General features: G+C 40.8%; 1 protein-coding gene across 1 annotated transcript in view; it reads right to left on the reverse strand.

The window, feature by feature from the left end:
- Positions 1 to 13699, reverse strand: part of SCLT1 (sodium channel and clathrin linker 1) — a 238260-nt gene that overhangs the window by 6200 nt on the left and 218361 nt on the right. Inside the window, exons 20-21 of the mRNA XM_073603794.1 lie at positions 10731 to 10809; positions 6741 to 6836 (exon numbers count right to left, since the gene is read on the reverse strand). Coding sequence (XP_073459895.1) covers positions 6741 to 6836; positions 10731 to 10809 — 175 coding nt within the window. The remainder of the gene's footprint in view (positions 1 to 6740; positions 6837 to 10730; positions 10810 to 13699) is intronic.

The following is a 13699-nucleotide window of genomic DNA, read 5'->3' on the forward strand; positions in this document are numbered from 1 at the left end:
GACAGTCTAGAAACCTGATGAGGGTGGAGATTGCCTTAGTCAGTTTGAAGCAATGAGAATCATCTGAATTCCCTTCATCTCCATCTCAACAGGTAGACGAGGATGAAGTTTTAGAGGAAGAAAGGCAACGATCAGGTTTAACTTATTCCACAGAATCACCAGGACTTCTACTGCGCAGGTCAGAGCATTCCCTGGATCCCCAACTTCCAACAGAGGTCTCAAAAAACCTTGGGGGTGAAGAGACCACTCTCTGGAGTCCAGACCTTGAGGCCTGCTAATTTTTCTTGCCTAGGATATGTATATTTGACAAGGCTGCAACATGACTTTCTGCCCAAACAGAATGGCACGTGACTATGCTGACCAATCAGAATCTCTGATCCATATTGGTGCCCCTAGGGAAAGAAAAAAAAGAACAATGCAGTTTTCAAACTTCAGGACTGTTACACCGGGCTGCATGGATGGTGAAACTGTATCTCCCATGCAGGTATGTGCAGTTTCACCATCCACTCAGCCTGGTGCAACAGTCCAGAAGAGAAGAAAAAAGAGAAACTAACACTTTAAGCTTTGGAGATATATACAGGAATTTGTGGTATGCAGAGCGCTCCCGACATCTAGTTTATTGTACTCGGAGGCTGCTGGGAGTCAGGATTGCCAGTACGGTCCTCATTGGCAGATAGATATGTGAAAAGCAGTTGCTTATGTGCAAAGGGGAAGTGGTCTTAAAGAGCTTGTGGTGCTGGCATGGAACAGAGTGCTTGACTGCTGGCTTCTCTGAGGCCGTTGAATTACTATACTTAACTACCCCCACCACCACCACCACCACCACCACCACCACCACCACCACCGACTTGAGGTTATTGCTTGTCCTGACACTTTGCTAGAGGTTATCATTGCTGGTACTGACACATACTGGGAGTTATCATTACTGGCCCTGAAACTTTTATCCTCAAAGGGTCATATCTCTGTATCTCTGATGTTATGAGAAATATAGATCTACAATCTATAGAAGAGAGTGACAACAGTTGTATATATGGTATGGCTCCTTCCCGTCACCACAAAAACAAAGGAATTAGGCAAATCAAATATAAAAATGCAACATTAACAGAACATGATGGCATCAGCACTGTGTAATCTATATGAGAGTAGGCATTTTGATACAAAACTTACGGACTTGGGAAGATGTTTAGCCATTTAGCCCAAACCTTATCATATTTGCGGGGGCATCCCCTGTTAGTTTGGTGTCTTTATAAAGTGGTAAGCTGTTGACCAGTTGTTTCCAAAATGGAAGCGTAGAGGGGGTGGTTTTTTTCTAATGCAGGACAATGGCTTTTCTAGCTTAAAATAATGTGAGATTGGCTAGTGTCCGCTCCGCCACTGTGGGCAGAAGATCCTCCACCAGTCCCAGCAGACTTACAGACATCGATGGTTGCAAGGGGTTGGAAATAATGGAATTCAACAAGGCCACTACCTCTTCCCAGAGTGTGACAATGAGTGAACAGGTCCAGAATATGTGTGAAATATACCCCCTCAACCGCGCCACACCACCAGCATAACGAAAATGATAATAATAATAATGTAAATGATGTGATCTAGGTAGGTTAAAGGTTAAGGTAAGTAAAAGGACAGGGGAGATAATGCCTGCTTGGTGACAATTTGGGAAACTAATCAATATTATGTTTAGTCCATACGATGGGTTCTGGTAATTTACAGAACTGGGGGAGGTTGGGGTTCAGCCATAGGGGGCATTTGGAGTAATTGCTACCCTGGGGTAATGCTCCCATCTCAGACCAGCCCCCCAAGCTCAGATGGTGGTGAGCAACAGAGGAGTCAAATTATAGGGAGCCCGGGAGTATCTAAATAAAAGAATTTTGAAAGTCTTGCAAAGAATGATCTAGGGATCCATTGAGGGGAATGTCTAAATAAATATGTAAGCATTGAGAGAATTTTCATTTTCAGATGAGAAAGAATTTAATATCTGTAGGGCACCTTGCAGGGAGGGTCCAGCATCATTTAGGAACAGTAAGAGGTCATCCGCGTACAGGGCTACTTATATTTGATATTTGGAGAAGTGTGGAGGGCCATAAGACCTGTAACCACTTAATGAAAATCAACAAGAAACACATTCTGTGAAGCACCTCCCACGAAAAAAGGCCATTCCACAGTGTCAAAGGCCTTTTCTATGTCCAATGAGGCCACAACCCGGGAGCCTTCATTAAGATGTGGAGCATGAATTTTAGTGTATAATCTACGCAAGTTCACATCTGTGGCTCTGCCAGCCATGAACCCAGTTTGGTCCGAGTCTATGATCGTGGGCAGTATGGGCTGTAGACACCAGGTAATGAGTTTTGTCAAAATCTTAAAATCGCCATTTAAGAGAGCAATAGGCCTGTTGGAGGCATCAAAAGGATGGATCCTTCAATGACTTATAAATTAGAACTACATAAACATGACTCATGGAGTCAGGTAGGGCCCCCTCAGTCAGACAGTGAGAATAAAGGGAAGCCAGGAATAGAACAAGGAGGTCTCCATAGCCCTTGTAAAATTCACTGGCCCTGACACTTGCTGGCCTCAGTTCAGCTTTACTTCCACAATCTCTTCAGTGCACCTCTAGGCCCTTTTTAGTCTATATAAAGGTGGAAAGGTGGCACACTATGAGCTATAGACCGGAAAGAAACACTCACTTTTGGCCACACCCACCTTTTATCCATGCCCAGAGATGCAAAAAGTTTGTCGCTCCTAGCTATGCAGCATTAGTAATGGGAGAGCACAAGCAGCATTTTAACCTTCCTTTGTTATATAGCCTTTCCTTCTTTTTTAAAGACAAACAGCTAAATACAAAGATGAAATTCATATATGAGAACCGATTTAAGCTTCCAAAAGGATTTATATTTCTATCCACTCCACCCATTTTCTCAGATTTGTACAACTCTACCACACAGGACATTTCTGCCTGGCAAGGGAGGAGGTCTGTTCTTTGTCTGCTACTATTTCACTTTCATTACAAGTCTCCTACCAATCCCCATCCTTTAAGTAGACAGCGAAAACAGTAGTGCACTGATGAGTTCATCTCTCTTCCTATCAGCATGCCCCTTGCAATACAGCACCACTGACTGATTACTGTAAATGTGCTGCTGCTCCCTCTCTGTCTCTGAACTGTACAGGGGATTTCAAGAAGCCGATAACAAAGTCAAATTAAGGTACTTAAATGGATTGTATTTAAAAAACACATTCTAAGGATTTATTAATGATCACAAAGCTGCATTAGTTTTGTATCTGTCTGGAGTTTGGCTTTAAAAGTTCAGTAGAAATGTAATTTACCACTTCCCAAAGTCCAGGGCCACTTCTTCACATCCCAGTTCATCATGTGCACAAAGCTGAGGACAAGAACCAGCACGTACAAAATCAGCAGTCTGATGGGGTCCAAATATAATGTGGGGCTATAGTTACATAGTTACATAGTAGGTGAGGTTGAAAAAAGACACAAGTCCATCAAGTCCAACCTATGTGTGTGATTATGTGTCAGTATTAAATTACATATCCCTGTATATTGCGGTCATTCAGGTGATTATCTAATAGTTTCTTGAAGCTATCAATGCTCCCCGCTGAGACCACCGCCTGTGGAAGGGAATTCCACATCCTTGCCGCTCTTACAGTAAAGAACCCTCTACGTAGTTTAAGGTTAAACCTCTTTTCTTCTAATTGTAATGAGTGGCCGCGAGTCTTATTAAACTCTCTTCTGCGAAAAAGTTTTATCCCTATTGTGGGGTCACCAGTACAGTATTTGTAAATTGAAATCATATCCCCTCTCAAGCGTCTCTTCTCCAGAGAGAATAAGTTCAGTGCTCGCAACCTTTCCTCATAACCAAGATCCTCCAGACCCTTTATTAGCTTTGTTGCCCTTCTTTGTACTCGCTCCATTTCCAGTACGTCCCTCCTGAGGACTGGTGCCCAGAACTGGACAGCATACTCCAGGTGCGGGCGGACCAGAGTCTTGTAGAGCGGGAGAATTATCGTTTTATCTCTGCAGTTGATCCCCCTTTTAATGCATGCCAATATTCTGTTTGCTTTATTAGCAGCAGCTTGGCATTGCATGCCATTGCTGAGCCTATCATCCACTAGGACCCCCAAGTCCTTTTCCATCCTAGATTCCCCCAGAGGTTCTCCCCCCAGTGTATAGATTGCATTCATATTTTTGACACCCAAATGCATTATTTTACATTTTTCTACATTGAACCTCATTTGCCATGTAGTCGCCCACCCCATTAATTTGTTCAGGTCTTTTTGCAAGATTTCCACATCCTGCGGAGAAGTTATTGCCCTGCTTAGCTTAGTATCGTCTGCAAATACAGAGATGGAACTGTTTTTCCCATCCTCCAGGTCGTTTATGAACAAATTAAATAGGATTGGTCCCAGCACAGACCCCTGGGGGACCCCACTACCCACCCCTGACCATTCTGAGTACTCCCCATTTATCACCACCCTCTGAACACGCCCTTGTAGCCAGTTTTCAATCCATGTACTCACCCTATGGTCCATGCCAACGCACCTTATTTTGTACAGTAAACGTTTATGGGGAACTGTGTCAAATGCTTTTGCAAAATCCAGATACACCACGTCTACGGGCCTTCCTTTATCTAGATGGCAACTCACCTCCTCATAGAAGGTTAATAGATTGGTTTGGCAAGAACGATTCTTCATGAATACATGCTGATTACTGCTAATGATATCATTCTTATTACTAAAATCTTGTATATAGTCCCTTATCATCCCCTCCAAGAGTTTACATACTATTGATGTTAGGCTAACTGGTCTGTAATTCCCAGGGATGTTTTTTGGGCCCTTTTTAAATATTGGTGCTACATTGGCTTTTCTCCAATCAGCTGGTACCATTCCAGTCAATAGACTGTCTGTAAAAATTAGGAACAACGGTCTGGCAATCACCTGACTGAGTTCCCCAAGTACCCTCGGATGCAAGCCATCTGGTCCCGGTGATTTATTAATGTTAAGTTTCTCAAGTCTAATTTTAATTCCGTCCTCTGTTAACCATGTAGGTGCTTCCTGTGTTGTGTCATGAGGATAAACACTGCAGTTTTGGTTACTGAAGCCCCCCGATTCACTCGTGAAGACTGAGAAGAATAAATTCAATACCTCTGCCATCTCCCCATCCTTTGTAACCAGATGTCCTTCCTCATTCTTTATGGGGCCAATATGGTCTGTCCTCCCTTTTTTACTGTTTACATACTTAAAGAATTTCTTGGGATTTTTTTTGCTCTCCTCCGCTATGTGTCTTTCATGTTCTATCTTAGCCATCCTAATTGCACCCTTACATTTCTTATTGCATTCTTTATAAATTCTGAATGCTGTGGATGATCCCTCCACCTTGTATTTTTTGAAGGCCTTCTCCTTTGCTTTTATATGCATTTTTACATTGGAGTTAAGCCATCCAGGATGTTTGTTCGCTCTTTTAAATTTATTACCCAATGGGATACATTGGCTAATGCCCTTATTTAATATGCTCTTAAAGCAAACCCATCTCTCCTCTGTATTCTTTGTTCCTAATATTTTATCCCAATTTATGCCTTTTAGCCAGGTTTGTAGTTTAGGGAAGTTGGCTCTTTTGAAATTCAGTGTCTTTGTGTTCCCTTCATGTCTCATATTTGTGTGATTTATACTGAAACTAATTGACCTGTGATCGCTGTTACCTAAATTGCCCCGTATTTCCACATCTGTTATCAGGTCTGTATTGTTGGTAATCAGTAGATCTAGTAATGTTTTATTTCTAGTTGGTGCGTCTACCATCTGACCCATAAAATTGTCCTGCAAGACATTAAGGAACTGGCGAGCCTTAAATGAATGCGCGGTTCCCTCCGCCCAGTCTATGTCTGGATAATTAAAATCCCCCATTATGATAACACTTCCCATCCTTGCTGCTAATCCAATTTGTGATAGGAGATCCGTCTCCACTTCCTCCCTCAGGTTAGGGGGCCTATAGCATACTCCCAGTATTATTTTCCCCTTAGATTCATCCCTTTGGAGCTCTACCCATAAAGATTCCACCTCCTCCCTAGCCCCCTCAGTGATGTCATCTCTCACATTCACTTGTACATTATTCTTGATATATAGGCATACCCCTCCCCCTTTTTTACCCTCTCTATCCTTGCGGTATAGGGTATACCCTTGAATGTTTGCCAGCCAATCATGAGAGCTGTTGAACCAGGTCTCTGAAATTCCCACAAAATCCAAATCCTCCTTGTACAACAGTATCTCTAGTTCACCCATCTTGTCCGCCAGGCTCCTGGCATTGGTGAACATGCCACATAGTTTAGACCGGTCGCATATTGTCCTCGTATTGGGTGTTTCAAGATTGCAACTTGGACTTGCTACTATACTCACCTTGCGTTTTTGTGCTTTGGTTAACCTACCACTAATGCCCCCAATACTACCCTCTGGAGTATCTTCCGCGCTGGCTATCACTGTCTCTGGACCCTCCCCCCCATCGCCTAGTTTAAAAACCCCTCTAACTTTTTGGCCATCTTCATTCTCATTGAAATTTTTTTTTTTGCTTACTTAAATTTTACTACCTTTGTCCCAGGCTTACTCTCGCCCTAGTCAAAGATTTGCCAAAAATGACTACGCTGAGCTGTTCACTTTATGTTTTTAAATTATTTATATATCAGAGCTCCTTTTTAGTCTCCATACATGACAGCGTTAGAATAAATAAAGTAAATCTTTGTTATAACCTGTTTTGATGCGTGCACTGCTTGTTCCTCCGCTTGGTCAAGACGCTTCTGAAGTCTGGTACTTTTTTCCTGTAACTCAGCAATCATTTTTTCAAGCTGTTGAATAGCACAAAGAATAGTTAAATGACAAATGTGATGTTTTCTTTTGGCATTTAACACTTTTTATTTTACATCTGTTTGGCTGCAATGCACAAAACATCCTTCCTTCTAGTCTCTGTGCATAAGTTTACAGTTTATAGCAAATCAGTAAATTTTTTTTTTTTTACTTTGCTTCCTCTGGATAAAGTGGGGAAGGGTATTTAGGGGTTTATTGCTGTGTCCCCATTACTTCCTGTCCTAGTGACAGGAGTTCTATTTGATGGGGACAGCCACAGCCTCATCTTTGAGCATATCGCAAAAAGGTTGCAACCTCTGTGGATTTTTTTTGCTGTCTGCCTGATGACCCCAACTCCCTTCACTACATGTGAATTAAGATATAAAGAGAAAACTCTCCAAAGGAAAACGGCGATGGGAATTAAAGCATTTAATAATGTTTGGAACAATTTAGGGCAGCTACACACATTTTTACCCCAACTTCCCCCCACATGCCATTAATAGCGCTGCTACAGATCCCAGATCAGCAGGTGACCTGGACCAAGAGTTGTGGCCTACACTGTACAGCAACAGCATCCTTGACTGAGCATGAGAGCCAGAGAGTATGACCTAAACAACTCTACTGGGGAAACAGTCACCCATTAGACTTGCAAATAGAAGTTTTCTCCATTAGGGCCTGTGCAGAAAAGGCTTCATATGTATGGTACTGTGAGGCCTGTTGGCTTGGTGGAAGATGGTATCAGTTAGGTGTAAGTCATGCTTACACCTGCCAATCTGAGGTCTATAATGAAGGATATTAATGGTATGGGAAGAGTGAGCAGGGGCAGTTAAAACTTCCTATTACTTAAAAACAAAAATGTAACACATTGCAGCTCACCAGTCCTTCGATATGGGGGCTGCATTCGTTTTTTTCAATTTTTTCTCTTATTTTTACCTAATAATCTTGTGAAAAACATGTCTCCCTCTCTACATCTCCATTACATGGGGGGGTTAACAGAAGGAAGATAAAGTGGTTTATGATTTCCGTTCAGTTCCCAGGAAGCAACATGAACACCACATTTTTGGTACGCTTAGCAGGTATTTTCTGTACTTGCTAAAAAATTAAAACTACTCCAGACAAAACATGTAAGGACTGATAAGCAGCAATAAACTACATTTGTGTTCTTGGATTTAAATATTCTTTAACTATAGTTATGCTTTAACAAGAAAGCGCTAAATATACGTCTGTTGTTTCAGAAATATTACTTTATTATCTTGTTATAGCATCTATACCAGCCTCTCGTAACCTTCTTTCCCCAGAGGCACCCTTAAAATATTATTCAAGTCTCAGGGAATCCATATTAAAATCAATTCACTGCAGTTCAGTGGAAAGAAAACCCCCTTACAGGCAGCTAAAAAGATCAATGGTGTAATGCTGCTGGCTCTGCCAAATGCCGAATCGGAACCTGAACTATCCAGACACCATCAGATTGGAGGTTAATCAGCCACAGCTCAAAAATCCCTAGCAGTCTCTGGTGGAGCCCTGGTTGAAAATGGCTGATCTATACATTCATTTTTATGCATTTCTTTAGATTTAAGTAGACATTTGAAACTGCAAGAAAAGTTTACATTTAGTGTTACCAACTGATCATTGCTTAGAAAGGACTTTTCAAGTAAATTGGAAATGCTGCTTATGTACTGCATGTATTAACACAGAGGGGACCCTGTTCACAGAATTGAACTTGGAACTATATTTTCGAACTACAGAGCATTCAGGCTCCTCCAGCAGCCAGTCTATTATAGCATGTGGAGATTTGGATTGAACTAAGCTGGTCCACAGTGAGCCTTTAATGTGAACACATTCCTGGAGTTCATCTTTAAAGCAGTATTAAACCCAAAAGTTTGCAGCTTACCAATTCTTAGATGTGATGTCTGCATTTATTTTCTTTTTTAGGCTTTCTTCTATTTTCATCTGGTGATCCAGCCAGTAAGTCTGTTGTTTTTCAAAACAATAAGCTTTCTTTCAGATGTATCAGTTTACAGCATGAGGCAAACCATTTAACACAGAGGGGTGCTTACAATGGTCAGCCTTTATTTATGTAAAACCTTAATCCCAAAGAGAAAAAAATGTCTGCTGTAACTGATTATACAGTGTAAGCTGGAGTTTGGCTTTAATTTGTTAGTGTATTTAAACCTGCTAGTAAATTTAACACTACCCTCACCCCAGACTGACAATGCTGCCGTCTCCTGTGTCCCCTGTTCTCATTCATCCAGAGTAGGAGAACTCTAATATAGAAGGTGTGTTACTGGCCAGATCATCAAGTGAAAACAGAGGGGAAAAGGTCCAAAAAAAATAAAATGAATGCAACCACTACATCTCAGGAGAGCCTGAAGTGATGTTGACTGATATGGTGACATTTTTGGGCTTGAATAAAGACATTCAGAGCTTTGAGATCCAGAATGGGGAGAATATCCCATTTGAGCTTAGGAATGGTGAACAGATTAGAGTAAAACCTCTGGAACATAGGAACTGGGGCAATGACACCTTGATCCAGAAGACCTGATGGGCTTGTAAAAGGCTGTAGCCGAGACAGTAATTCTCAGTGTGTAGAAGGCCACCTTCGGGAGAAAGGAAGCTTTAGGTCTCAAGACAACCTTGTTCATGTTCAACACTAAGAAGGGTTCCTTGCAGGATAAGACTGCTAACTTAGAGACCCTCCATGCACGTGATAGCAACAAAAAAAGCCACTTTGTGAGTGGGGCCAGCCAAGAGAATAACTAATAGGTTAAAAAAGGCAGCTTCTGAAGAGCTGAGAGAACTATATTAAGGAGTCACAGGAGAGTGTAAAGGGGGAAAAACGTGTGTGACACCCTGTGCAAAGGCCTTATTTAGGGAGAGAGAGGCTAAGAGTCTCTGGGACAGAAAGGCTAAGGCCGAGATTAGTCCTTTGGTCTGGACCAGCATTTTGCTTTTAGTACCATCAAATGGGATAAGAGACACGATATGTCCCATGGAGTATTTTCTTGGACGAAAACTCCTTGACTCACACCAAGCAAATTAGGCCTTCCAAATGCGATGGTAGACTTTGTGAGAAGTTGATTTCCTAGTTTTCAAGAGGTAGGGTGACCAAGTCAGCCAGGCCCCTGTCTCTCAAGACCATACATTTAACAGCCACATTGTTCAAGCCAACCCCCAAGAAGCAGAACGGAACACTGGCCTTTGGGACAGAAGGTCCAGACAATCTAGAAGGGCCCAAGTAGAGCCTGCCAGAAGTCTGAATACATCCTCTCTGGACCAATTTGGTGTGATGAAAATCACCAGAAAGCCCTCTATCTCAAACCACAGCGCAGACAAGGAAGAATCCGGAGGGGTGGAAAGGCATAGTTCAGGTTAAACTCATCCAACGGTGTCACCAGAGTCCCCACTGCAATCGCACAAAGGTCACTAGACCTGGCGACAAACCTGTCCAGTTTGTTGTTGAACCTTGAAACCAGCACATCTAAGTCTGACATTCCCCACCTTCAGATGAAAAACTGCATTTCCCAGGAACCAGACACTGAACACTGAGAAGGGTACCAATGTATTAGTCAATTTTATACTGAATGTTTAATACCTTAGTATTAGGTGGATGGACCTTCAATTTATTACAGTTTGTATTAACAGAGACCTTATAACATGACCCTGGAGGACTGGTTTTCATCAGATATTATTACTATTACAGCTGATTTTATGAAGAAATTATAGGCCACAGTTTAAATGAAAAAAATAACACTGGCGCAGTTTTCCATATAATATAGAATACTGTCACCACTTTGTCTGAACTGATATTAACAACAAGATTACCACATCAGGCAAGAGTCCTGGTTAATAAATGAACCTTGGAACACAGGAACATGATATGTGACTGTATTTATTACCTCCGACATTTTCTCATGGCTGGCTTCTAACTGTGAAAGTAACTCTTGTTTTTGTAGTTTTTCATCTTTTAATTCACTTCTGTTAAAAACAAAAAGGCAAACACTTCAAATAAGTAAACCAATTTGAGTAAACCTGTAATGCATTACAGTTTAAAAAGGTTCACTAAGCAACAAATGTTGCCAAAATTTTAATATAATGCACTAAAACTAACCCCCTCATCTATCTGCTGGCATAAAAAATGAAAAACTCTTACCTGAATCCCCCTTTTGCTCACCTAAATCCACGGTCACGTGACATTCCAGTCCTGAATCTTCCATCGCCTTTATATATAGAAGGTCCTTCTTCGGGTGTCCACATCATTGCCTGTGGACACTTCCTACTGGCTGTCAGGGTGCACTTGTGATCAACTAAATGGCCTGCCTAATGCACTTCAACAGCCAAAAATTGCTCCTGTAGCATTTTCTGCAACACACCATAATGCATGGCTGTGTGTTACTGTACATTGCAGTGCACTGCAATGCAGGTGCATTGGGTGCTATTCACAATAAATGGCACTGCAGTGCACCAAGGCATGTAATGCATATTATTGGTGTGAATGGGCCCTTAATCTATCCAAAATTAATAAAATAAATGTTTGCTGAGGTTAGTCTTTAATCGGGTGAATTTAGTGATTTTAACAGCTCTTTATTCCTAAAAATACATATATTTTAAGTTAGTCTAGAGTTGCTCCCCAATCTCTGACAATTACACACAGTGGAAGCAGACATTTTGCCGGCAGAACCAATATTCAACCTATTAGTTTACTTATAACTAGTGACTGAGGAATGAGGCCCTGCTTGCCTCGTTAGCTCCTGGTGAATTGGCTGCATCTTTATAAGCTCTGAGCCAGTCACAGAAGGGCTGTCTATGCTGCATACAGGCATATTATGGAAGCATTGCAATTGCAGTCGCCCAACCCTCCTAAAAGCACCTCTCAAGTGAACAAGCACTCTGCTAATCACACTTTCACACAATCTGAAGTGCTAATAATATAATTAGGGTATGGAAACTATATAACCAAGATGTGTGCATGCAGCTGTAGTGTAAATCTTCCCTAATACCTCTTGATCCCCAGTATTTTACCCTCGGCATGCGATGACTCACGAGGATAAAGTTTGCAGATTCATTTAGAGGTCACTTGATGATCATAATCCCACTTAGCAGAGCCGAAATAGTGTAGCAATAAAAGCAATTCATTCTATAACAAACCATTTAAATGGCTTGGTGGCAGCAAGCAGACACAAGTTTAATCAAATGCCAAGTCCATTTTGCCCAAATGACTCACAAAATAATGAATACTGTGAATTGCTTTATAAAACCGAAACAGGGATAACCTTAATTTATAAATCTATAAAAGAAGCCCAAGTATATATTACTGGTGACAGCATTTTATAGTGTACTTTGGTAAATGTCCTGAAGTGCACAGGAGTCAAAATATATCAGACAAAATCTAACCGAAAATGAATCTCATTTAAAGTTTAATTACATACTTCCATGTGTTATGAATATATTTAAGCCTTCTACTCAGAAATAAATTGTGCCTGGATGCAGAGAACATGGTGATATTGGCTTTACAGAGAAAAACCAGGGAAACAGTTCAGATTAAATCAATCTGTAAAAAATAAATAAATGAATAAAAAATGCTCCGTGAACATATTGATAAAGGTGAATACTTTGCCTCAACTATGCTTGTTACATCTCTACAGGACTTAAAGAAAATAATTACAGTAGAAGTCCTACTTTTTCTGTAATTTACATTTTATTTTTGTGGTCCCATTTTAGTCCTCAGCTATATTCTATCCCATGCAAATCATGCATTCTCAAAATTAAAACCATTTCTAGGGCTAGTGATAGGGATTTCATATGTAGAAGCATGTCAACACAAGGAAAATGGTTTGCATTTGAGACCAGTTTGAGACTTGAACCCATTATTACCAGGGCAATTTGGTACACTGTGTTTAAAGCATTAACATTTTAGTGCGTTGTGTGTAAGGCTGATAAATTGTGCCCCAAACCTGACCTGTGTAAAGATAAAATTCCATTCACAATGTCGATATTATTAAATATATACCTTTTAAATATTATTACAGGGGGTCCCCTAGTTACAAACATCCGACTTACAAACGACTCCTACTTACAAACGGAGGGAGACAACAGGAAGTGAGAGGAAATCTACCCCTAGGAGAGGAAATTCACTCCTGTAAGAGTTATTACGGGAAAAAGGTACCTCCACCAATGCTTTATCACCAAGGCTTGTTTCCACAACCCAAAATTTTCAAAATCCAATTGTCATTGGGACAGAAAGTGAGGTGAAATCTTCTCAACAGGGGCACAGACAGCAAAACAAATGTTACAAGGGTAATAACCCTTCCCTATGCTATCCAAAAAGCTTAAAAATTGTTTTTTTGGCTGGAGCTACACTTAAAAAATGTACCTGTTCTGACTTACAAACAGATTCAACTTAAGAACAAACCTACAGTCCCTAACTTGTTTGTAACCCGGGGACCCCCTGTATACTTGTCACATAATAATACTGTTTTTACACTTTGCCTTTGCTCCTTCTCTTAACTTATATTTGATTTTTTTTGCTGTTCAAATAAAGTTAACCTGAAATAAGACATCAGAATGAAGACAAGCAGAAATAACGATGAATCATTCTTATTGTGCTCATTTTTCAACCCTTGGCTGAAGGGAAAAAAAAGGAGATATGCAAGACTTTGCCTGTTAGAATGCTTTCCATGTATTTTATTCTTTCTTTTTACATTGCACTCTATTTCAGCAATCAAGCGTTGAGAAGCTAGAAAGGCTGTAAAACTGTGCAAATTTGGGGAATGTGCAACTGTAAATTCTGTTGGCTACTGCAAGTCGGATAAACAAAAATGCTTTCGGATAGCATAAAAGGTATTACTGGAAATAAAAAGCTACTTGA

This window comes from Aquarana catesbeiana, linkage group LG01, assembly GCF_042186555.1.
Source record: "Aquarana catesbeiana isolate 2022-GZ linkage group LG01, ASM4218655v1, whole genome shotgun sequence".
Taxonomy (NCBI): Eukaryota; Metazoa; Chordata; class Amphibia; order Anura; family Ranidae; genus Aquarana; species Aquarana catesbeiana.